The sequence below is a fragment of the Onychostruthus taczanowskii genome, unplaced genomic scaffold (genome assembly GCF_017590055.1).
Source record: "Onychostruthus taczanowskii isolate IOZ18803 unplaced genomic scaffold, ASM1759005v1 scaffold24, whole genome shotgun sequence".
NCBI classification, from domain to species: domain Eukaryota; kingdom Metazoa; phylum Chordata; class Aves; order Passeriformes; family Passeridae; genus Onychostruthus; species Onychostruthus taczanowskii.
This window is the reverse complement of record NW_024499684.1, coordinates 1,074,981-1,098,599: the sequence shown is the minus strand read 5'-3', so window position 1 is coordinate 1,098,599 and position 23,619 is coordinate 1,074,981. Positions and strand designations below refer to the sequence as shown.

The 23,619-nt window shown below is 47.9% G+C and overlaps 1 protein-coding gene across 1 annotated transcript in view; it reads right to left on the bottom strand.

The window, feature by feature from the left end:
* LEKR1 (leucine, glutamate and lysine rich 1) overlaps positions 1–20,229 on the bottom strand; it is a 38,872-nt gene extending 18,643 nt beyond the window's left edge. Inside the window, exons 1-5 of the mRNA XM_041406069.1 lie at positions 20,182–20,229; positions 8,770–8,984; positions 4,558–4,677; positions 3,982–4,157; positions 2,132–2,317 (exon numbers count right to left, since the gene is read on the bottom strand). Coding sequence (XP_041262003.1) covers positions 2,132–2,317; positions 3,982–4,157; positions 4,558–4,677; positions 8,770–8,984; positions 20,182–20,229 — 745 coding nt within the window. The remainder of the gene's footprint in view (positions 1–2,131; positions 2,318–3,981; positions 4,158–4,557; positions 4,678–8,769; positions 8,985–20,181) is intronic.
* Between the last annotated feature and the right edge of the window lie 3,390 nt (positions 20,230–23,619).

Below are 23,619 nucleotides of genomic sequence, written 5' to 3'. Positions count from 1 at the left end.
AGCCAAAAACAACAGCAGGAACAACTGCTTGCTCCCTGCTCTTGCAAACGCCTGCTGTGATGTGAAATAATCATGACTTTACAATTCTGTGAGGAACATGCAACAGAAGAATCCTCAAAATATCAGTGGCAGAAAGGAAAATCCTTTAAAAATATGTAAATCACAAATCCTGGTAGTTTTTATTATTTCTGGAGTGTCAAATTATTTCAAAGAGGGACTTTGGAGTAGTTTGTGGGAGGAAAAAAAGCAAAATAAGGCAAAACCCCAAGCTCCCCCCAAAGCATGGACACTCAGGATGTGGCTGATTTCCACACCCCACTTTGGGCAGGACAAATCCACTCCCTGGAACTGATTTCCAGTCAGATGTTGTTTGTTCCCACTCATTTACTTTAATACAATGGCAAACTCGTTTCATATTTAATGATTGCTTCATGAAAAAAACCCTGTTTGGTATTTCAAAGAGAACCATTTTTATCAGCAGTGCATTAACTGGGTTTATTACCCCGATGCAGCAACGTGTTCCCTAGAGCCAGACCCCTTGAAATCCTCCTGGATTTGTGTTTTACTGATCCATTCAGGAAGGGTGGAATCCAAATGCCTGAGCCAGCAGCTTTCCTGCCCTGAAACCTCCTTCTGCATACCCACATCAAACATTTTACTGCTTCTTAATAACTCATTTATTAGCAAGTGACTGCTACATGTTATTAATCAATTTTAAAATGCCTCACATAAAACATCAAGCAGCTTACACTGTATTTTCACTCATCATTAAGATTTTTCAGGGTCCTAATCTTCTGTATGAATTCCATGTATGGAATTAGATGTGTTTTTAGCTATGTTTTCTCCATAAAATTTCAGTTGTTTTATATTTCACTGCAAATTTTCAGCCTGGGACAGTGGAAGTGTCCCTGCCCTGGCAGGGGGTGGGATGGGATGAGCTTTAAGGTCCCCCCCAACCCAAACCATTCCAGGATTCTGTGATCATTAATTGTGATGGGCTGATGCAACATGCCAATTTAGGGAAGAAAACTGAGGTTGTCAGAAGATCCAAGAAGCCATGCAGACCCCCCAAAGATACAGAACACAATGAACAACCTTTAGAAACATAATAAAATAGAGACTGTGAAAAGCTCTCTTTTAAGGTAAGAACAAGGCAGTTCTGCATGGAGTTAAAGGGGGCAAAGCTGAAACTGGAAGTGTTTGTTTGCCATGCTCATGAACAAACCCTGAACTCACTGTTTGCAGCAACCTCTGGAGTAAGCAGAGGGGAAAGGGACTCAGCTAAGGCAGTTTTGCCATCACACAAATACAGCAGTACAGGTGTTTGGTGTCATGATGCTAACCCACGTATTTCAGAGTGTGAGAGATCTCCTGAGGAGATTTTATGTCCACTGCTCCTTATAATTTCTACAAAGAAAGAAGGTGTCTTTGCTGGAGCTTTTCAGCAGTATTGCTGTAAGAACAAACCAATTAAATATTAATGTATAAGATATTATCCTGTTATTACAGTCTGAGTGCCGTGCCCACACGTGTTCCCAAGGTCCTAAAATACCTCTGAGCCAGAGCTGTGAACGCAAGAGAAAAGAGATCCAAGAGATACCCACATAAATAATCCTTTTGCAGTGAGTTTTTGTCTGCACACAGCTCCCAGGGTGTCATTTCAAGTGCTGTCACTGCTCTCACCCTTTTCAAGAGCATTCTCTGCTTCCTGAGACACAATCAAGGGCAGATCATTAGAGTCTGCTGTTTAATGGCTCAGAGAAAAGGCTTGGTCTGTCCTGCTTTTCAGTCCTGCTCTGAGAGCCAGAAGTCCTTCCCAGTCCTGCACTCAAAATGAGACCAATTCTTTGAATCTTACCCTCAGAGCCTGATGTTCTACTTAAGCTGGACAATTGACAAGAGGATTGTATTCCACCACCTTCATGGTTTCCCTCTTTTCTTCACTTGCCCTCCCAGCCAGCAGGCCTCCAGACTCCTTGGAATGACATTCCCTCCTTCTGACTGCAGGCACCCACCTTTTATTCAGGCCCGTGGAGTCTTTTCACAGTAACAACCACAACTCTTGTGCTTTTAAAAACATTTCTTTTTCCCCTGGGATTTTTTGCTGGAAAGGATAAAAAACTTCTCTTACCCAGAGTTTCCTTCTGCAGCTCACGGCACCGACTCTGGAGCTCGTTCCCCTGCTGAAGGGAAGTTTGGAGCTGCTGAGTTTTCAGCTCAACTGTGTCAGCCACCTCAGTGAGGTGTTTGACCTTCTCCTGCAGACACTCGTTCTCCCGCTGGGATTTTGCCAATCTTTGGTTCAATTTGGGTATTTCTGAGGAGGCAAAACAAATCCATGTAGACTGTTGTTATTTTACGTTAATTATGAACAAGAACATCAAAGTTTTTAAATGGCATTCACAGGCCAACAAAAGTAAGTGGGGCTAAATTGTTTTGATGTGGAAAGCTGGATTTGAGGATGGGTGTGATATTCCTGGTGTGGCACTAGTCTGAAGTGGGAAATGCTGAGGGATACAGAACCTTGTAAGAAAGGCTCCACTCCTGCTTCCACACAGATCCTCTGCATATTGGGAGTACTACAACAAACACAACAAGGAATACTCCAGAAAAGAAGCCTTGAAATGTATGTGAGGCTGAAGAAGTCTGCAGGGACACGTGCTGCCATCACCCCCAGCCTGCAGCAGGCAGGGAATGAGACCAGGGAGAGGGGAATCCTCAGGACACAGGAACCTTCCTCTGTCCTTACAGGAGTGAAGATTGGGGAGGGATGCTCTGGGCTCACACCTGCAGCAGGCAGGAGCCCTTGGTGGCCCAGGGCCCCAGCTCCTGCTGGTGCTGGCTCAGTGTCTCAGCGGGCTCATCCTCTCCAGGCATAGAGCCCTTCCCAGTGGGAACAAAGCAACCATTGAGGGAGGAATTCACTGCTCATGGCCCAGGAAGCACAGCTCACTGGGCAGCTGCTGTGCCAAACAGCTCCAGGGCTCCTGAGCTGCTCCAGGCATGCAGGGTTTCCCTGTGGATCTGCTCTGGAGCTCACAGGGACAGGGGCAGGTGGAGATGCACATCCCCAGCCTGCCCTCAAAGCCCTGACCAAACTGAGGTTAATCTGGGCAGCAGGGGGATCTTTGGGTTCGTCGATTTCTCCCCACCTGAGCTGAATCTCTTTAATAAAGGCATTGAAAAGGAGAAAGACCTCCTGCCCTTTCATTTATGTCAGACTGGATCCTTGTGGATCCTCCCCATCTCAGGAGATTCTGTGATTTTGTCCCAACGCCAAACAGCGGCTCATCCACTCATCCACACTGAAAAACTGCTAGGACAGGAATATGTCAGAGGATTATTTCTGAAGGCCTTTAGAGCTGTAAATTGGGCACAGGGCCAGCTGGGGGGCTCTGGCTGTTGCAGTCTGTAACTGCACCACTGCACACTGTTCTCAGTGACACCAATCTCAGCACAAATGGCACCCAAGGCTCAGCCTGAGCCTAGGCATGGCCCCTCCTGAAAAAGCCCTCAGCCGTCCTTGCTCCCTGCTCCCCTGGCCCTGGTGGGAGCAGGAAGCAGCCTGGGGGCCAAGGGAATTCTGGCCAGCCCAGGGGCTGCTCTGTGCCCCTTGCAGGCCCAAGGACCCCTCAGATAAGGAGGGCTGCACCTGGCAGGGCTTGTTCTCTCCCAGGAATGGGAGCAGGGAGAGCTGCTGCTGTTGGGTGTGGGTTAGCTCCACAAGTCCTTGCTGGTCCTGCCCTCAAAATGAGGCTAATTCTTTGAATTTTACCCTCAGACCTGATACTCTACTTAAGATGGACAGTTAACAGCAGGATTGTATCCAGCACCTTCATCATTTTCCTCTTTTACTTCTCTTGCCCTGTCCAGTTTGGGGGCAGCACTGCAGGACACTCCAGCAGCTCCCACAAGGATGCTGGACCAACACCCTGCAGGATCCTTTTTTCTCTTGCCCAAAATGGTTGCAGGGTGCTTTACCTGTCAGAGCTTCTTTGCTCATGGCCTTTATTTGCCGAAAAATTTCTTCCTTCATGGCAGCAAAGCTCTCCATGTTGGTGGAGATGACCTCTTTAATACTGTCTAATTCACTCCTAATGAAAGGGAACAGTGAGACAGCCTTGTTCAGGGTGGAGCAATGGTGTTCCAAGGTAGTTCTGCAAGAAAGAAAATGTACCAGATGTATATTTATAAATTATTCTATCAATAAAACTTGGGAATTATACTAAGCTTGACAACTCTGTTCCCAATATCTGGTAATTTATACTGCATTGGGTTACAATAATTCAGTGTATGAAATGTGCTGTGTGTTGAATATATGTATAATAAGTTTCCCCATCTAAATGTTTAGAGCTTTTATACATAAATGAAGAAAACTGGGTTTGTTTCATCATTTCAAAATCCAGTACAAGAAATTGTCCAATCATTTTTAATTGAGAAATCAGAGTAATCATGTTTAAATGACTGTATGCCCAGGTTTATGGTGAACCTCTATGAACAATATATATGTAAGAAATACAGCATTTCCAACATCAGCATTTCTTTTTGGGTTCTCACCTGAGCACCTGTGACTGCTTGTAGGCAGCTTCCTTCTCCTCCTGGAAATACTGCAAATCAGCTTTCACAGTTTTCATCTCCTCCTGCTTGGTTTTAAGTTCCACTGTCAGGGTTTTTATCCTACAGACGTAAGTAAAATAATCAGAATTGTTTGCACCAATAATCAACCTCCAGCTTTGGTTCCAGCTTTCTCAGGGCAGGAGCCAGCTCTGTGCTGGCCTCAGGCACAGCAAACACCTCCAGAACCATCCCCCCAAGGTGTTCTTCCCCTCTAACATTTACCTTGGGAACTTTTCTTTACAGCATCAGTTTGTTTTTCAGGCACAGCTACCCCAGTGTAAATAAACACAGTTTAAACATTGCTCTTTCAACAGTTCAGCACTTGCTCCCATAATTGTCAGGAAATGAATGGAACTGCACAGGAATACAAGAGCTGAATCCAGTTCCCTTCCTGTGCTACATGTGAGGAACAATCCCACAGAGCACATCAGCCCCAGCTGTTTTCTGGAGATAACCATCCTAAAGCAGCCTCCCAGCCCCAAAAATACCACTCCAGTGACAAGCAACTGTTAAAAACCAGCCCGTTTAAGCTTTCAACACCTACTGCTCACACAGAGAGAATGATCTATTTGTCTCCTGGTGACTCATTGCCACAAGTAAATAAGTAATGTTTGAATAGACAAGAATTTTACAAAACCAAAGGCTGGCAGAAGCTCTACATCAGCCTTGGCTTCAGTTTTAAACAGCAGAAGAGAATGAGAATGATTTATGCTGAAAATATATAAAAATTAAGCCAAACTATGACAGTGCATTAGTTATTGTTATCACACAGATCAGCACCAAAATGCACATTTAAAAATATACTAGTCCTGGTTAAGAAACATGGATCTGCAGAGCTCTGAGAAAATCTGAACTGAACATCTGGGGGTTAAAAAGCAAGTCTTTGGGGCTCAGTTGTGAACCCTGGAACAAAAAAACAAAAAAAAACAAAAAAACAAACAAACCAAAAAAAAAAAAAACCCCCAAAAAAAAAAAAAAAAAAAAAAAAAAAAAAAAAACAACCAAAAAAAAAAAAAAAAAAAAAAAAAAAAAAACAACCCAACAAAACAAAAACAAAAAAAACCCCACCAAAAAAATCAAAACAAAAAATTTAATATATTCCTGGCATTACCTTTGTAGGAAATTTTACCCATTGCTACCTGCAAATTTCCAGGAGGTGGAGAGCAGGAGGAGAGAGATAAAATCTGTTGGATTGTGGTTGGGAGAAGAACTGTTGTCACTCACAAGTAAAAAAAGAAAAAGTCCATCCCCTAAACAGCTCCAGGAATTCAAATCTATGTTTGCAGCTGAGGAAAAAATCAGTGATTTATCACTGACCAACAACAAATCCAAACTCTGGGAGCCAGGGAGAGCCGGATGCTCATTTTCCCTTCTTGTTCTAGAATGGGGAGTATTTGAAGATCTTTTGGATTAAAAAGAAACTGGTAAATAAGGAGAGACACATTTTCTTCCTCTTTCCATTCCAGAGCTGACATTAAAGGGATGTTTCCATGTCCTGCTCAGTCACACACTAAAGAATCTGTGGAAAAGGCAGGACAGTTGCACTCGGCTGTTACCAACAGAAGGAAGCAAAACAAACACGTTATTCTGGGGGTTTTTAGCACCAAGGGAGAGTCCAGTGGATGTTAAAAGCTGCCATTTGGAGAAGGAACAGGCTGATCTCAGCCCGTCCCACAGAGCATTCCCTGCCCAGGCTGGCATCCATCCCCTGGAGCTCCTGGGGAGCACAGGAGGGGCCCTGGCAGAGGCAGGGGGTCAGGACATGCTCACCCCGAGAACAGCAGGAGAAAAGCCAGCAGAAGAAAAGCCAGCAGGAGCTGCAAACACCCTCAGTGTCCCACAGCACGAGGAGCATCTCCTGTGCTCCAGGGGATCTACAGGAATCATCCCTGAGCTGCACTGCATGGCACGGGGTGGTCCCCCTGGGATGGAGCAGCACTGGCACCGCCAGGAGGAGAGGAGGCAGCAGGAGCCTGGGACATCTGTCCAAAAAACACCTCCACCCCGGCGTTTTCACTGCCATGGAACTCTGGGAGCTGCCCAGAGCCAGGAGTTGCTCACTTTCATTTCACAGCCAGGAGCTGCTCATTTTCAGTTCAGAAAGTGGTGAAGTCACCAGCTCTAGAAGCGTTCAAGACACGTGAGGATGTGGCACTCGAGGACATCTTCAGCATCTACATCTATTTTACATTTCCTACACTGGATGTGGATTCATTTTGCTAACTAAATGAACAATAATTCAATTAATTATCAAGACTGAAGTGATTTTAACGCAAAATAAGGTTGAAGCTGAGTGGGATCAGTGCAGTTTGTTCCCCTTCTCCTGCCAGGATCCCAAAGGAAAGGTAACCAAGGACAGGCAAACTCCCAGGTGGCTCTCAAGGTTAGCCACAGGTACCAACAGGAATGCCTGAACCCAGAGGGAACAGAAACCTGAAACAGTCTGCAAGTGATAAGAGATTCAATCCCTTGGTCTAGCAGAGATAAAAGTAAGAAAGAGGCATGTTTGGCTTCTGGGAGCAGTGATTTGCCAGCCTGGCCAGAGCCAGGATGTTGAATAGTTTACACCACAGCACAAGGCAGGCAGAGAGGCCCAGGACAGCCAGGACAAGATAAGGAACATTCAAGTTTCTTAACGAGGCACAATGCTTGATTTATGGCTGGAATGGAAACCTACTGCGAGTATCCCACTTGATTTCAGCAGCTTTTAAATCAAGTGGAGCCTTAGGGGGGAAAAGTGCAGAGATAAAAATTTTATTAACTGTTCCAGCTTTACTACAAAAAGTCAGCTCGATGAAAATTTAAAGTTTAGCTCTGGCAAATGATCCTCAACAAGAAGAATGTGCTGTCAGTGCATTTGCTCACAGACTGCCACCAGGGCTGCCACCCAGGGTTGTTAAAGGGACAAGGAGCAAAGAAGCTTTAAAAATAGATATTAAACCACAGAAAATATTAAATATCTGTAAGGAGGGGTAAAAGATGTTAAATTTAAATTAAAAAGATATTGCAAGAAACATTATGAGTAACTTACAAGATAAATGCATTTTGTTCACTTTTGTGGGAACTTGTGCTCTAAAATGAATTTTTTATCAGTAATATTAGCAAGCAAAAGCCTAATTAAATCCATTAATTAAGTTAATTTTTAACAGTATTTGAGTGATTCCCCCAAAAAAGTAGGTTTCCAAAGCATTTCAGTCCAATCTCAAGAGCACCTTCAGCTCTACAACCCTTGGTGTGAGTCAGTCACACAAGGAACACCTCTCCTGGGGATTCCAAAAATCAAACTGAGCTGATAATTAAAATTAGAACCTCATCCTTACAAAAAAACTTCTGCCCATTTGAGTCAGATGAGCCAAAAATTACCCAGAAGTTTCTGGTAGCCTCAATCCATCAGTGGCAAACTCAAGCAAACTGCATTTTTATAAAGTATCTTTTATTAATTGACTACAAACATCAATTATTTATAGTCCTACTGTAATCAATTAATGGAATATAACAATAGATTCCAAAATATGTGCATAACAAAGGATACAGACTCTGTAAGTATGAGCTAAAGAATACATTTGAAGGTCCTAATTGTGCTCTGAAAATCCAAATGTGGCTCTGAGATCTATCATTAATTACTGGAGTTTTATGGCACAAAACTCCCCCTTTTAGTGGGGCCTTCCCATATCTGTAAGGATTTGAAACCTCCTGTTTGTCAAGCAAAATGCCCCTGGCAGTTCCCAAACTGCTCCTCACTGCTTTAGGATCCTGAACCAGCCCTGCAGAGATTCAGAATCCTGAGATTGCCAGGGAAGGACACAGGGAATTCTTTACTGGGAGACTGCGGCACTCCCGGTCCTGTGGAGTTTCATTTGGAATATTAGAGATAAATTACAAGATTATAAGATGAGATATAAGAGGGGAAATCCCTCTGAGTGCCTTCTGGCCTCTCCTTCCCTTCCACACACTGACTGCTCCTGAACTGCTCAGGAACCCTGAACCTGCTTCCACAGGACACCATGAAGGATGATTTAAATCAACTCCTACAGCGTATATGGGCCATGTGAGCAAAGAAAGACAAATGTTATTTGTATTTTAAGCTGCTTTGGGCCGAAATTCCCTGCCACACACAGGAGAGGGTCTCCAGAGGAGATGATGTGCTCTGACCTTTCCGTTTTGGATTCGCTCTCCGCCCGGCAGCGCTCGAGGTCGTGGTGAAGAGCCTGCAATTCTGCCTGAAGCCTCTGCTCCCGTTCTAGGCTTCCCTTATAAACTTTAATCTCCTTCTCCATTGCTTTGACTTTGTCTTCCATCACCTTGAACTCGTGGAGTGTCAGGTAGCTGACTCCGCAGTATTTGCACACTGTCTGGTCGCGGGGCATCTACAAAGAGAGAAAATGCTTCAGAGTGCCTCAGAGAAGCAGGTTCAACTAAAAAAACCCTCAGTCACACTAAGAAATAATAATAGACCCAAACAATTTAAACCATTTGCTGCTCTGGAACATTTAAGATCAGATGATGTTATTGCTTTAACAAATAAAGACAATAATCTTCATTAGCAAAATGAACCCCAGCTAGAGCAGCACTTTCCCTTCCTGGCAGCTTCCCAAGATACATCCATTTGATACGTGGGAACTCCCACTGAAATGCTAAAGTACTTCTGAGTGAGGCTGGAGGTATTAATGGAAAATGAAATGCTGTGTTTTATAAAGCTATCTCATTAATGAATCTGGGATTACCAGATAAATGTTATTTCTCTGGCTTTCCGACATCTCATATCCAAGTGAAGGAGGCAAGATGAGGGAAGTGAGGTAATCCACAATCTTCACAAAAATAATTAATGAGTGCTGCTGAGGTGTCCCTGGCACTGGGGTGCTGTGGAATCTGTAACCCCTTTGCCAGGAATGAAGGACTCAGGACTGATTACAAAACACAGAGCAAGTAACACCCATCCAATGGAAAGGCCATTTATTAAATTGGAAAACAGACTTTTCCAACTGATCTGGTTATTAACCTTGAAGCAGGGAACATGCAAGCACCTGTTCAAATAGTTTAAGTCAAATTAAGAAACTTTGTTTTACAGAAGAAAAAAAATTGATGTTTTGAGACATTGGGATAAACAAAAAGAAACCCTACCGAGAGGAAAGAAAAGAGCTTTCAAAAATTATAAATTAAAGACTCATACAATAACCTTTAGGAGTTTAAATACAGCTTGATATAAACAGTGTTTCAGGGTGCCCTGGACAAGCTTTATTTCCCCATTTCTTAACATTGCTCCAGTTTAAACCCCCCTGGTTACAGCTGCTCTGGAGGAGCCGAAAACGCAAGTTTATTTTTCCTGGCAGCTGCAGTCTGTGCTTGGAAACCTGAAACTGTTCTTCAGGATAAGTACCCCGAAGTTCCAAAGCACTGGAATGAGTGCACTGGAGGAGGACACAACGAGCTGTGCAGGGTTTATCACAGGGAGGACACGGCGCTCTGTGCAGCACAGCCACTGCTGCTGCTCACACAAACAGCTGAGAACTCTCACTGCTTCTCCCACCAAAAACAAGATAGGATCACCAGGGCTCTGAACTGAAAAGGGTTTGTGCAAGTACCAAAACTTCTTAGTTTTCAAAGTCGGTTTTGTTACTGAATGTCAAAATAAATGAAGTCATAGAACAACAAATACTCCCTGTCTGGGCTCAGCTGGAAGTGCTCTCCTTCCCATCCATTCCTCAGGTGAAATGAAAATCTGGGAGGATTCCTGATCAGGCTGGATTTTTACAGTATTTGCTACAGAGTCAAAAAATCACAGAATAGGAAAGGCTGTGTAAATCAGGACCTTGCTCTGCACATTAATAATTACCCTGCAAGCACTGCAATAAGTGTACAGATTGAACAGCTTCCAAATATCCACATTAATACATGGAACAGTTCCCTGACACCAGGAGCGGATTTGGCACACGTTGAGTGATGCCAGCCACAGTTAGTTTAAACCCAGCACATCTGTCCAGGGTACCTGGAAAATTAACAGCACCCAGATAAAAGTCAATAGAGCAAGGAAGGCACTGACCTCATTTCCCATCCTAAATCCAAGGTTCCTCTCTCATGGAATCACAGAAGGCTTTGGGTTAAGAGAGACCTTAAATCCCACCCAGTGCCACCCCTGCCATGGCAGGGACACCTCCCACTGTCCCAGGCTGCTCCAAGCCCTGTCCAGCCTGGCCTTGGGCACTGCCAGGGATCCAGGGGCAGCCACAGCTGCTCTGGGCACCCTGTGCCAGGGCCTGCCCCCCCTGCCAGGGAACAATTCCTGCCCAAATCCCATCTGACCCAGGAACCCAAATATCCCATCTATCCCTGCCCCCTGGCAGCCTTATAAATAAATGGTCTTTCCAGGAGAAAAGCTCTACTAGACCTTGTCTCTTAGACACCAAAGTTGATCAACCATTAAACAAAATCTGTAGGAAACAAACTGTCATCAGTTCTTATGCTTACAAATTACCTTTTCTGGAACAGTGAGATTGCTGAGTAACCACTAAGGATGTGTACTAAATACAAGTTCATGGTTTCAGATTCCATATTTCACTGTTTCCATTTGATAAAAACACTGTTGTCATCTCAGCTTCAAAGCAGGAAAAAATCAGGGGAAAAAACAGTCAGCCTGGCCTTGGGCACTGCCAGGGATCCAGGGGCAGCCACAGCTGCTCTGGGCACCCTGTGCCAGGGCCTGCCCACCCTGCCAGGGAACAATTCCTGCCCAATATCCCATCTGACCCAGGAATCCCAATATCCCATCTATCCCTGCCCCCTGGCAGCCTTATAAATAAATGGTCTTTCCAGGAGAAAAGCTCTACTAGACCTTGTCTCTTAGACACCAAAGTTGATCAACCATTAAACAAAATCTGTAGGAAACAAACTGTCATCAGTTCTTATGCTTACAAATTACCTTTTCTGGAACAGTGAGATTGCTGAGTAACCACTAAGGATGTGTACTAAATACAAGTTCATGGTTTCAGATTCCATATTTCACTGTTTCCATTTGATAAAAACACTGTTGTCATCTCAGCTTCAAAGCAGGAAAAAATCAGGGGAAAAAACAGTTTGGAAGGAATAGAAAAGGAAACTACCAGAGCTGAGTAGAAAGGGGACTTGTGTGTCCTGAGTAAGCACTGAGGACAAGCAGTGAACAGAAAAAATCAATTAGGAATGAAAAAACCAGTTTTGCTGAGGACAAAGTGCTTGATCTCAGAAGATCTTTATCCACAAGACTTTGAGCTACAGTTGTGATGCACAGATGCTGTAAAGCATCTGGGGGAAGAGTTTCCACTCTGCACTTGGTTTTGGAAGGAAATATTATCTATCCCCTGGTTACAAAGATTTCTTTAGCTACCAAGGCAAGGGGAGGACTAAGCCAAGAGGGATAATCACTGAAATTACATCTGTCTGACTCAGTCTCATCTGTAGAGCATAAGCTGCAAGGAAAAAAAAAGAAAATAAATTGGTGGTCTGGACCATTTTTAGCCTTTTGAACGATGAGACAGGAATTTGTACCACTTGAACTTGACCAAATAACTCCAGGGTGTGTCAGCTCGTGCACCACCACCCCTCTCCTCTGGAATTCCACATTCCACCCACAAACACCCCACGATGGAGAGCTGCATTCCTGTTCAGAAGAGCGAGCTCCTCTCTCATTTGGCCAGGCTTTGATATTACAGCAGCCAGCACAGGGATCACTCATCACAGAACCCTAGAACTGCTCAGCTTGGAAAAGGCCTCCAAGAGCACGGAGTGCCACCAGCCCACAGCACCCACAGCCCCAGGTGCCACATGCACAGGGCTGACAAACCCCTGCAGGGATGGGGACCCCACCACTGCCCTGGGCAGCTGGGCCAGGCTGGACAGCCCTTTCCATGGAGAAATTCCTCACAACACCCTCTGCTCCTTGGTCCACAGCTCTTGCTCTCTTGGTGGATCTGTCAGGACTCAGATTGCTTCAGCAAGGACTGGTCAAAACAAAAAAACTCTGTCCAAATTAAACTTGTAGCTGAAAACATTAAAGTCGAGAAAAAATAAATAATCCTTATGCTGCAGCTGGGTGGTCTTAAATTATTTCTGTGTGTTGATTTACTCTACCTTATTACCCAATTTTACTTTCTTTTTTGTTTCACTCCTCTCCCACATTATTTTCATGTTTCTCATCCTGTCTGTCCCTCTTCTGACACACCAGTCAATCCCTATTGCACAAAAAGAAATGATGACTCAAACTACACCGTTGATTTTTGAGGAAGAAAGGGAAGTCTTTTGATGCACATGCAAAATGAGGAGGTACTAGATTGAAATTTATATTTGCCTTAGTCAAAGAAAGATTTTTAAAAGGTCCCAGTAGAAACTTCACTTCTTTTAAAAGAAACAAAGTGTATTGTGAGCAAAGTTTTCAATCAGCATCTACCCCAAAGCAATACAGATGGTACTGCTGAGCCACAGTGCTCACATCATTATTTGCTCCCTGCCCATAAAAATCACAGTTGCAAAATAAAAATCCCTGTGCTTGCTTTGAACACACGAACAGTGGAGAAACAGGCTGGGATAAAACCAGAAAGTTGCTTCATTCCAGACATGCCCTGGGAAAATCCCTGTGTCACGACAGGAAATAGCAGCAGGAGCTCAGGTAGCCAAAGCCATTGCAGCCCAGAGGAAAGCAGAATAATGAATCCCAATGCATGTCACACTCCAGCACAGGGCCAGCAGCCCTTCCTGAGCTCCCCACCTTCCTTGGGATGCGTCAAGGCGTGTTCCAGCTGAGAACTCAACCCCAGGACTGCCACGAAGCATCTGATGACAAAACACAGCAGACAAAGGATGATTTAGCCCATTGTTAACAGAGCTTTGCCTGAGTAACCTCTGCATCCCTAGGTGTGATTGTCAGGGAGCCTCTCCTGGCTCAAACCCCCCAGAGTGGGAGGTGAGGAATTCCAGTCCCTCCGGTTCCAGCAGCACGCTTGGACACTGGTTGCAGAAAGGGTGGAAAACCTTGGCAGTAGTGAACACAGCCCTGGTTTTGCGAGAAAACCTTGGATATGGAGAACACAGCCCTGGTGTGATGAGAAAAGCTTGGCCATGCTGCCTGGAGAGGGTGTGGAGTGTCCCTTAGAGGAGAGACTGAACCATCTGGGTACAACCCCACCTGGGACAGTGGAGGTGTCCCTGCCCATGGCACTTGAAGGTCCCTTCCAACACAAACCATTGCAGGATTTTCTCCCGTTTCCAGAGCACTCCCCAGCACTCAGAACACTCCCACAGCAGGAGCCTGGCACCCCAACACCACAAAACATTACAAATCCCACAGCTGAGTGCTGAGACCCTCAGCGGGCACTGGGGGACATCACCTCCAGGAGAACTCAGAATGTGGGGGCCAGCAGGATGCTGAGAAGGGCTCTGCCATTCCAGCACGCTTATCTGGAGGGCACAAATTGGAGATTTATCTGCTTTTACATCCCTGCTGGCACCCCAGCAGCACGTCCCAAGCACGGAGCCGTGCTGTCCTGCTGGGCTCACAACCACAGCTGGAACTCTGTGTTCCAGAAGCTTTCACGAGAAAACCCCAACGCTGGGTTCACAGAGGGCAGGAGAAGGGAAAGCTGCCGTGATGTGCTCCTACAGAGCCCATACTGTGCCCAATGTATAGCACACGTTTGCTGCTTGTGGTGTACCCGATGCTCTGGGGACACCACAGGACATTCTGTCCCCAAGGGGAACCGCCTCGGACTTCCTGCCCGCCCTGAGCTCCTCGGCTCCTGGCATGACACAACTCTCAGTCTCTAAGGGTATCTTGGCCCTGTTCATTTCATGATTTATGGTAACAAAGGTTTTATATTTTTTCCAAATGAGATATGAAATTAAATAGAAATGTGTTTGCTGCTTTGAGGACTTGGGTCATTCTGTTTCCTGTTTCAGGGAGATCCTCAGTGCAAAGCTGCATTTTCCCTTCTTATTTTCCTCCACTCCCACAGAACTTTAACTAAAGTCCAAAGGCACAAAAAATGATTCATCTACCACTGGCAACAAACAACTACCAAGGTGAAATATAAAAGCCTTGAGGAAAAATTAAACCAAAACAAAACATTAACCAAGCAACAAAACCAGAAGTCCCCAAAAATACACATCCATGACACTGGAGTCAAGGAAACACTAACTCCCTTCTGCACCCTGCCAGGCTCTGTGACACCTCTCAGGCTGAGTTTGCTGGCAGGAACTCTATGTAAATACATTAAAAGCAGGCATTAAAAGCCACTGATTTCCATCTTTACTAACAATTAGTTCCCAAGAAGTATGCAACTATAAATACAAAAGAATACTACAAACTTTAAGAATGGATATGTAAATGCTTTATTCACCGGTTGATTTTGGTTCTTTTCATTTAGCACCCACCTTGTAATGAATGTGAAATGCAATGTTGTGAACAGGGTGTGAAAGCAGAAGAAGAAGTGAGAGAGAGAAGAAAGCAGGGACCTGTAAAAGTTTCTACACAGGCAAAATAGAGGCAAAATAGATCAGAACATGAAGAACCAAGGTCCCTTCACATCTATCATTCCTTTAACAAAATGCTGAGAAATCTCCTTCCCTCTAGACTAAAACTTCCTCTAAAATAAAACCTTGATAAGCAGCTTGTGCAGCTCCAAGGGGAGGAAAACGAGAGCTCTCATTGCAGCCTGCCCTGTGAGGCAGCTCCTGGACCCCATGTGAGTGCCACAAGCCAACCTCCAGCATCCCTCCATCCATCATCCATCCATCCATCCTCCATCCATCCATCATCCATCCATCATCCACCATCCATCCATCCATCCATCATCCATCCATCCATCCATCCATCCCAAGCCTGGCCAGGAACATCCCTCACTCTGGGCAGCACTGAGTGCCTGGCAGGCTCCCTGCAGCCACACGTGCTGCCCTGGGAGCACGTGCTCCGTCTGGCACAGCACAGCTGGCACACGTCCCCCTGACAGGGAGATTCCAGGGGAGAGGCTATGAAATCTGGGCAGCAGAGGACGGGAAGGGAGTGAGGACATGTGTGCAGAAAGGACGGGGGATGCAAGGGCAGGAAATGGTGAGAGTGACTTGTAGTGCCTTGTAAGGATGCTGCAGCTACCACACGAGCCAGCTGAGGAGGAGATGAGCAACAGCACAGGATGTGTAAAACCCCAGCACTTTCTCATCCCAAATCCCGGGCTGTCGCTGCCTTGGAGCTCACACGTGGCACCAGTAGGATGGGACAGGAGCAGAAGTGTGTCCATGTCTGGAAATCCTGCATCCTCTGCACCGGATTTTTTGTTAAACATGTACCCAGCACTGGTGGCATCTCCAGAGATTGCCTGCCCCATCCTCTACTTCGAGGGACAAGCTGAAGGGACAATCCCACTGGGAGAATTCCACAACAGCCTGGGAGAGCTGCTCCAGAGTTTCAGAGCAGTCAAGCAAAGCACATTGAGAAATGTGAGGAAAAGACTCATCTGCACCTGGAAATGAACCACCACCTCCTGTGAGCAGTTACTGTGCCCTCAGGTATTTTCCAGAATGAGCAAATCCAGCTCTATTATCCAGGGAGTGAGGACATGTGTGCAGAAAGGACGGGGGATGCAAGGGCAGGAAATGGTGAGAGTGACTTGTAGTGCCTTGTAAGGATGCTGCAGCTACCACACGAGCCAGCTGAGGAGGAGATGAGCAACAGCACAGGATGTGTAAAACCCCAGCACTTTCTCATCCCAAATCCCGGGCTGTCGCTGCCTTGGAGCTCACACGTGGCACCAGGAGGATGGGACAGGAGCAGAAGTGTGTCCATGTCTGGAAATCCTGCATCCTCTGCACCAGATTTTTTTGTTAAACGTGTACCCAGCACTGCTGGCTACACGTTTAACAAAACACGTTTACAATCCAGAGATTGCCTGCCCCATCCTCTACTTTGAGGGACAAGCTGAAGGGACAATCCCACTGGGAGAATTCCACAACAGCCTGGGAGAGCTGCTCCAGAGTTTCAGAGCAGTCAAGCAAAGCACATTGAGAAATGTGAGGAAAAGACTCATCTGCACCTGGAAATGAACCACCACCTCCTGTGAGCAGTTACTGTGCCCTCAGGTATTTTCCAGAATGAGCAAATCCAGCTCTATTATCCTTAGAAGATTTTTAAGCTCTTTACTATTTTTTGCTCTTTTCTAAATTCCCATCAGTCACGTCACTATCTTTACAGCCACTATTTTTCAGAACTGAAACTTCAACAGCCCTGGACAGAGGGACAACAAAGACCCAAGTTTCACATGCAATTCCTATTACAATTATTGAGACATTCAAACTATCAATACATTAACAGATTCTTTCTGTGTAACATCACTTTGTTCTGCTTGTGACCCGATTACAGCCCTCAGACTGTTAAGTCTGACAAGGAGGTTATTATGGATTTTGTATTGATGCACTGGATTAATTTTAAATGCCTTATTTTTCCTAAGAATATGGAGTTTAATGCTGTTCCCAGAGTGCTCACACCCCTTCCCGACTGGCACCAGCGTATTCCCTATTGTAATCCAAGGTGCTGGCTCAATAGTAACCAGCAGCCACTGACACTGCTGCTGACAGAACTCAAGTCACTGCGTTCCTGTGCCTGCCCTGGCTCCCTCCCTGTGCCAGCATATGCCTAGCACATGGAGCAGGAACTGGCTCAGGAACTGATCCCAACATAAAACAGGCTCAAGTGCCACCAAACTGCAGCTTTAAGTCATTAAAGGAAATATTAAGCAGTAACCAGCTCCAGGAGGGTTCCCTCATTCAACAGTTTGGTACAACTGTTTCTCTGAGAAGCTTACACTGATTTTTGCTCACCACTGTACCCCGTTGGGGCTAAAAACTTAACTGCTAAATAAACAAACTTAGTGGGATCCTTCCTGCTATGAAAACAGCTGCTCAAGAGTCTGAAGGTGTTCCACAGCTGCTTCCCTTCATTTTTCTTTTTAAGGCTAAGTATTCCTTTTCCCTTTCTTTGTCTATCTTGCCCATCCTTGATTTCTCAGAAATCATCTCAGAAACTGTTTGAACTGTTTCCTGGACTAAGGCAGGGAGAATTTCTCTAGGCTGAGTACACAAAGCTTTTAAATGATTTGTCAATTATGAGCTGCAGACCGAGGAATGAGGACAGCTGGGTGTTGTACTGCCAGAGTGAAAACCTGATAGAGTTACAAAAAGTGACTCGTGTTCCACTTGAGTGCAGCCTCCTCCTAAACTGAGCCATATAAACAGCAGAGCTGTTACACCGGCAGTCATCTGTCTGGCAAACAAAAGAACACACAAAGACACCAGGGGAGAGCAAGGGGAATGTTCCGTCCCCGTGTGTGTTGATACTCCTCTGGAACATGTCATGCTCTGCAGTCCTCCCAAACTCCTGGCAGCAAAACACGCCAGAAAGGGGAGAGCTGAGACTCACCTGCACTGACAGTCCTGGTGCAGGGCGAGATGCTCTCCAAAACTCACCTGCACTGACAGTCCTGGTGCAGGGCGAGATGCTCTCCAAAACTCACCTGCACTGACAGTCCTGGTGCAGGGCGAGATGCTCTCCAAAACTCACCTGCACTGACAGTCCTGAGAAATGTGAGGAAAAGACTCATCTGCACCTGGAAATGAACCACCACCTCCTGTGAGCAGTTACTGTGCCCTCAGGTATTTTCCAGAATGAGCAAATCCAGCTCTATTATCCTTAGAAGATTTTTAAGCTCTTTACTATTTTTTGCTCTTTTCTAAATTCCCATCAGTCACGTCACTATCTTTACAGCCACTATTTTTCAGAACTGAAACTTCAACAGCCCTGGACAGAGGGACAACAAAGACCCAAGTTTCACATGCAATTCCTATTACAATTATTGAGACATTCAAACTATCAATACATTAACAGATTCTTTCTGTGTAACATCCCTTTGTTCTGCTTGTGACCCGATTACAGCCCTCAGACTGTTAAGTCTGACAAGGAGGTTATTATGGATTTTGTATTGATGCACTGGATTAATTTTAAATGCCTTATTTTTCCTAAGAATATGGAGTTTAATGCTGTTCCCAGAGTGCTCACACCCCTTCCCGACTGGCACCAGCGTATTCCCTATTGTAATCCAAGGTGCTGGCTCAATAGTAACCAGCAGCCACTGACACTGCTGCTGACAGAACTCATGTCACTGCATTCCTGTGCCTGCCCTGGCTCCCTCCCTGTGCCAGCATATGCCTAGCACATGGAGCAGGAACTGGCTCAGGAACTGATCCCAACATAAAACAGGCTCAAGTGCCACCAAACTGCAGCTTTAAGTCATTAAAGGAAATATTAAGCAGTAACCAGCTCCAGGAGGGTTCCCTCATTCAACAGTTTGGTACAACTGTTTCTCTGAGAAGCTTACACTGATTTTTGCTCACCACTGTACCCCGTTGGGGCTAAAAACTTAACTGCTAAATAAACAAACTTAGTGGGATCCTTCCTGCTATGAAAACAGCTGCTCAAGAGTCTGAAGGTGTTCCACAGCTGCTTCCCTTCCTTTTTTTTTAAGGCTAAGTATTCCTTTTCCTTTTCTTTGTCCATCTTGCCCATCCTTGATTTCTCAGAAATCATCTCAGAAACTGTTTGAACTGTTTCCTGGACTAAGCCAGGGAGAATTTCTCTAGGCTGAGTACACAAAGCTTTTAAATGATTTGTCAATTATGAGCTGCAGACCGAGGAATGAGGACAGCTGGGTGTTGTACTGCCAGAGTGAAAACCTGATAGAGTTACAAAAAGTGACTCGTGTTCCACTTGAGTGCAGCCTCCTCCTAAACTGAGCCATATAAACAGCAGAGCTGTTACACCGGCAGTCATCTGTCTGGCAAACAAAAGAACACACAAAGACACCAGGGGAGAGCAAGGGGAATGTTCCGTCCCCGTGTGTGTTGATACTCCTCTGGAACATGTCATGCTCTGCAGTCCTCCCAAACTCCTGGCAGCAAAACACGCCAGAAAGGGGAGAGCTGAGACTCACCTGCACTGACAGTCCTGGTGCAGGGCGAGATGCTCTCCAAAACTCACCTGCACTGACAGTCCTGGTGCAGGGCGAGATGCTCTCCAAAACTCACCTGCACTGACAGCCCCAACACAGACTCAGGTGTTCTCCAAAACTCACCTGCAGTGACAACCCCAGCACAGGGCGAGGTGTTTTCCAAAACTCACCTGCACTGACAGTCCTAGCACAGGACAGCCCTGGCACAGACTCAGGTGTTCTCCAAAACTCACCTGCAGTGACAACCCCGGCACAGGGTGAGGTGTTCTCCAAAACTCACCTGCAGTGATAACCCGGCACAGGGCGAGATGCTCTCCAAAACTCACCTGCAGTGACAGCCCCGGCACAGACCCAGGTGTTCCTCTGCAGGGTTCCTATAGAATTACTGTAATTACACCGCACAAAGAGTGAGGAAACCCAACACCCAACCTAACCCAGGGCCAAAACGTACAGATAATGCACCGGCGCTCACAGGCCCGTGCACCACCCCTGAACTGCTGCAGGAGCTCCGAGTGCTGGGGCTTGGCATTTCCACAGCTCGTACCTTGCGGATCTCCTCGGGCAGCGCGTGGACGGGGCCGCGCCGCTCCATGGCCTCCCGCAGGCTCGGCGGCGGGCTCCGGTGTCACCCCAATTTGGCCCTGCACTCGCAAAGTCACCCCCAATGTCCCGAATTTGGCCCTGACATCCCAAACCCGTCCCTGACTCCCCAAATTCTATACCGACCCCCCAAACCCCTTCTGCCCCCCCCCCCGCCAGCTCTGACAGCCCAAATTTAACCGTGACACCCCAAAGCTCCTCCTGACACCTCAAACCTGAATCTGACACCCCAAATTCAGCCCCACCAGCCCCAATTCGGCTCTGGTGCCCCAAAACCACCCCTGACACCCCCAAATCCGGCCCTGCCGGCCGGGTCATCTGCGTGTCACACCCGAGGCACGAGCTCAGCCTCGGGATGAACCGGGAGCCGCCAGCTCCCGGTGAGACCCACTGGAGCGAACACAGTCACGAAAATAAATAAATCAGGGAAGGATTGGCAGCGAGATTCGGCAGTTTCAGCGGGATTAATTCCACTTTCTGCCCTTCTTTCCAGCGCTGATGGGTTCCTGTTTCCTCCAAAACCCAGCCCCTGTTTGGGACTTGGATTTATCACACAGCAGGGACCATCTGCCCAAAGGAATTCCTACATCCCCAAAGCACTTCCTACATCCCCAAAACATTCCCTACATCCTTATATAAAACAATACACCCCCAAAACCATAATTTAGGGACACACACACAAAACTGGGGACAGGCCATGGCAAAAAAAAAAAAAAACCCGAGGTGACCTTAATTTAATTTATGCACGACCCATCTCTGAGGTGAAGAATCAGTAAGGTTGAGAGACGAATAGGGGAGAAAAGAGGGGTTGGATTGAAGAAAGTAGTGAATTTTAGGGGACAGAAAAAAAGCTTTATTGGAAAAAAAAAAGGAAAATTGCATCAGTAAAGAAGGGGAAAAAGGAAAAAGGGGTAAGAGTTGTCTCAACAGAGGGATGCAAAGCCGGGTGGGAGACGGAGGGTACCGTGAGCCCGTTCGGGCGCCCGGTGCTCTGCGTCTCCCCCCCGGCTTTGCACGGCGGTGCCACGCGTGTCACCGCGGGTCCCTCGCGTGTGGCCGCCGTGCCCCGTCCCGCGTTGCGTGCCGAGCTCCGGGCCGCGCTAATCCCGCCTTGGCAGCCGCCTCACGCCCCCGCCTCCATTTTAACCTCTTCGTGCTTCCCCGCCAGGCGCGGGCTAACGGGGGGGAGCGCGTGTTGCGTGTGAAGGGCGGCTCGCCCCCCGCGGGGGTCATTAATTAAGATCTGCATTAATAGGAGCTGGCGAGAGCCCGCCTTGGCTGGGAGCGGGGTCTGGGAGCGGGGTCTGGCCGCGCCGTGCCGGCAGCTGTTCCCGCCGTGCGTGATGGCGGCGGGCGGGGGGGCGGCGGCGGGCGGCGGCTCTCACGCGATGGCGGGGCTGACGTGCCGAGCCAGGGTGTCGTGAGGCGCGGCCGTGAGCTCAGCGCGGATCACCGCGGGCGGCGAGCGGGGGGAGCGCGGCAGGGCGGGGGGAAGGCGGGCTGCGGCACGCAGCAGGCAGCGAGGGAGGCACGGGGGAACGGAGGCTGCTGCATCCCGGCCCCCCCCGGGCTGTGCCCGCTGAGGAGGGGCTGGAGGGGGCTTGGCCAGAGGGAGCTGAAGGGATCCAGTCTTGGGGATCGCGTGTTTGGGGGGGCTGAGGGGCTCCTGTGCTGGGGAGAATGAGGGGAGCTTGTCCCAGAGGGTTCTGAGGGCATCCAGTTATTGGCGGGGCTGAGGGGAGCCTGTCCTGGAGGAGCAGGTGAGGGGATCCAGTCCTGGGGAAAATGGAGGCGATCCTGTGCTTGGGGAGCTTGTGGATGAGAAGATCCAGTCCTGGGAGGCTGAGGGGAGGCTATCGTAGGGGAAATAAAGGGGATCCTGTCCTTGAAGTCCGAGGGAAGCTTGCACAGAGGGAGCCTGTCCTTTGGGAAGGTCGAGGGGATCGGGGGAGATCCTGTCCTGGAGGTGTGGAGAACCTAGCAGAGCCATGCTGAGCCAGCCGGGATGCTCCCAGGCCAGGGAGCACGGGAGAAGCACTCAGCTCTGAAGCAGCTGTTTCCTCCCATCAGGAAGCCCCCACAAACCCCCACTCCTCACGGAACCCACCGCCCGCTCCACACCTCCGCGGTGGCTCCGGGGGCTGAGGGGGTCGGTCAGCCCCTGCCCGAGGCCTCGGGCTCCGGCCAGGCCGGAGCGCGGCCGTGCCCGTGGCTCGGTGCCGGTGTTCGTGCCAGCCCCGGCGCCCGGCACCGCTCGAGATCAGGTTCCAGGCAGTGCAAGCAGCTCCAAGGACAAACGAGCGGGCAAGAACCGAGTGCGTGACACGCAGCAGTCATAAGGCAGCTATTTCCATTGTTTTCCGGCAGGCTTTGTACCTTCTCAAACACACGTGGAAAGCCTCCCGCTGCTTAGAAATCCCAGCCCAGAGGAGCAAAGTCCGTGCCAGTGTACAGCTGGGAAAAAAGGCAATAAACACCAACACCCTCTTCATACAAAGCGGGACCGGCCGAGGGGCTGGGAGGGTGAATAGGTGTGTCCACACCTGCAGCATTCTCTGGACAATGAGAAATCCAACTTTTATATCCCAGCCCTCTGGCTTTAGGCTGCCCTTACGTTTGCTCGGTACAAGGAGCAGTGCGGGGAAGCGGTTTTGCAGCGTCGTCTGCAAACAGCTCCTCTGGGAAGCTCCGGTTGTTTTCCTAGGGAGGAGCTGAGCTCGGTTATCGCTCCGTAGGTACACAGGGGATTTGGGGAGGAGCGGGGGGTCCTGTGCCGGGCCCGCAGCATGGAGCAGGCGTGCGGCAGGAGGGGTCAGGGGAAGGACAGGGCTCGGAAGGCAGCGAGGTTATTCCTGGTGCTCCCTGCACATTGCATTGGTTCCCCTTTTCCAGCAGTATGGGGTTTGTTTGGTTTGCTCCGTTTGCCCCCTCTTTGCAAATGTCACAAGGACGAGAGCGTGGGGGGAGAGGGGCCTCAGTGGCAGGATGTTTGGAGAAGGGATCTGAGCGCTCGGGCTACCTGGGAGTCAAGGTCAGGCAGGTCACTGTGCTAAGAACAGAAACTGCAAAGCAGCAGGGAAATGATAAAATCGGGCACAGCGGTGTGGAGCGGGGTGCTGGTGGCGCGTGTGGGAGGGCAGAGGAGAGGAAATGGTCCCACTCTCCAGAGGCACGGATGTGGCCCAGAGCAGAGCACAGAGGAGCGTGCTGGTGGCAGTGGGACACGCGGGGCAGCAAAGGGATCCCGAGGGATGTGCTCCTGCCGTGACATTGCCAAATCAGAGTCAAGCTCTTGGCTGCAAGAGCACACGAGGTGACTCAGAGAAAGAAACCATATGATTAGCAGCAGCTGAGTGCCAGAAGTGAAGAGCTGTCAAGGATA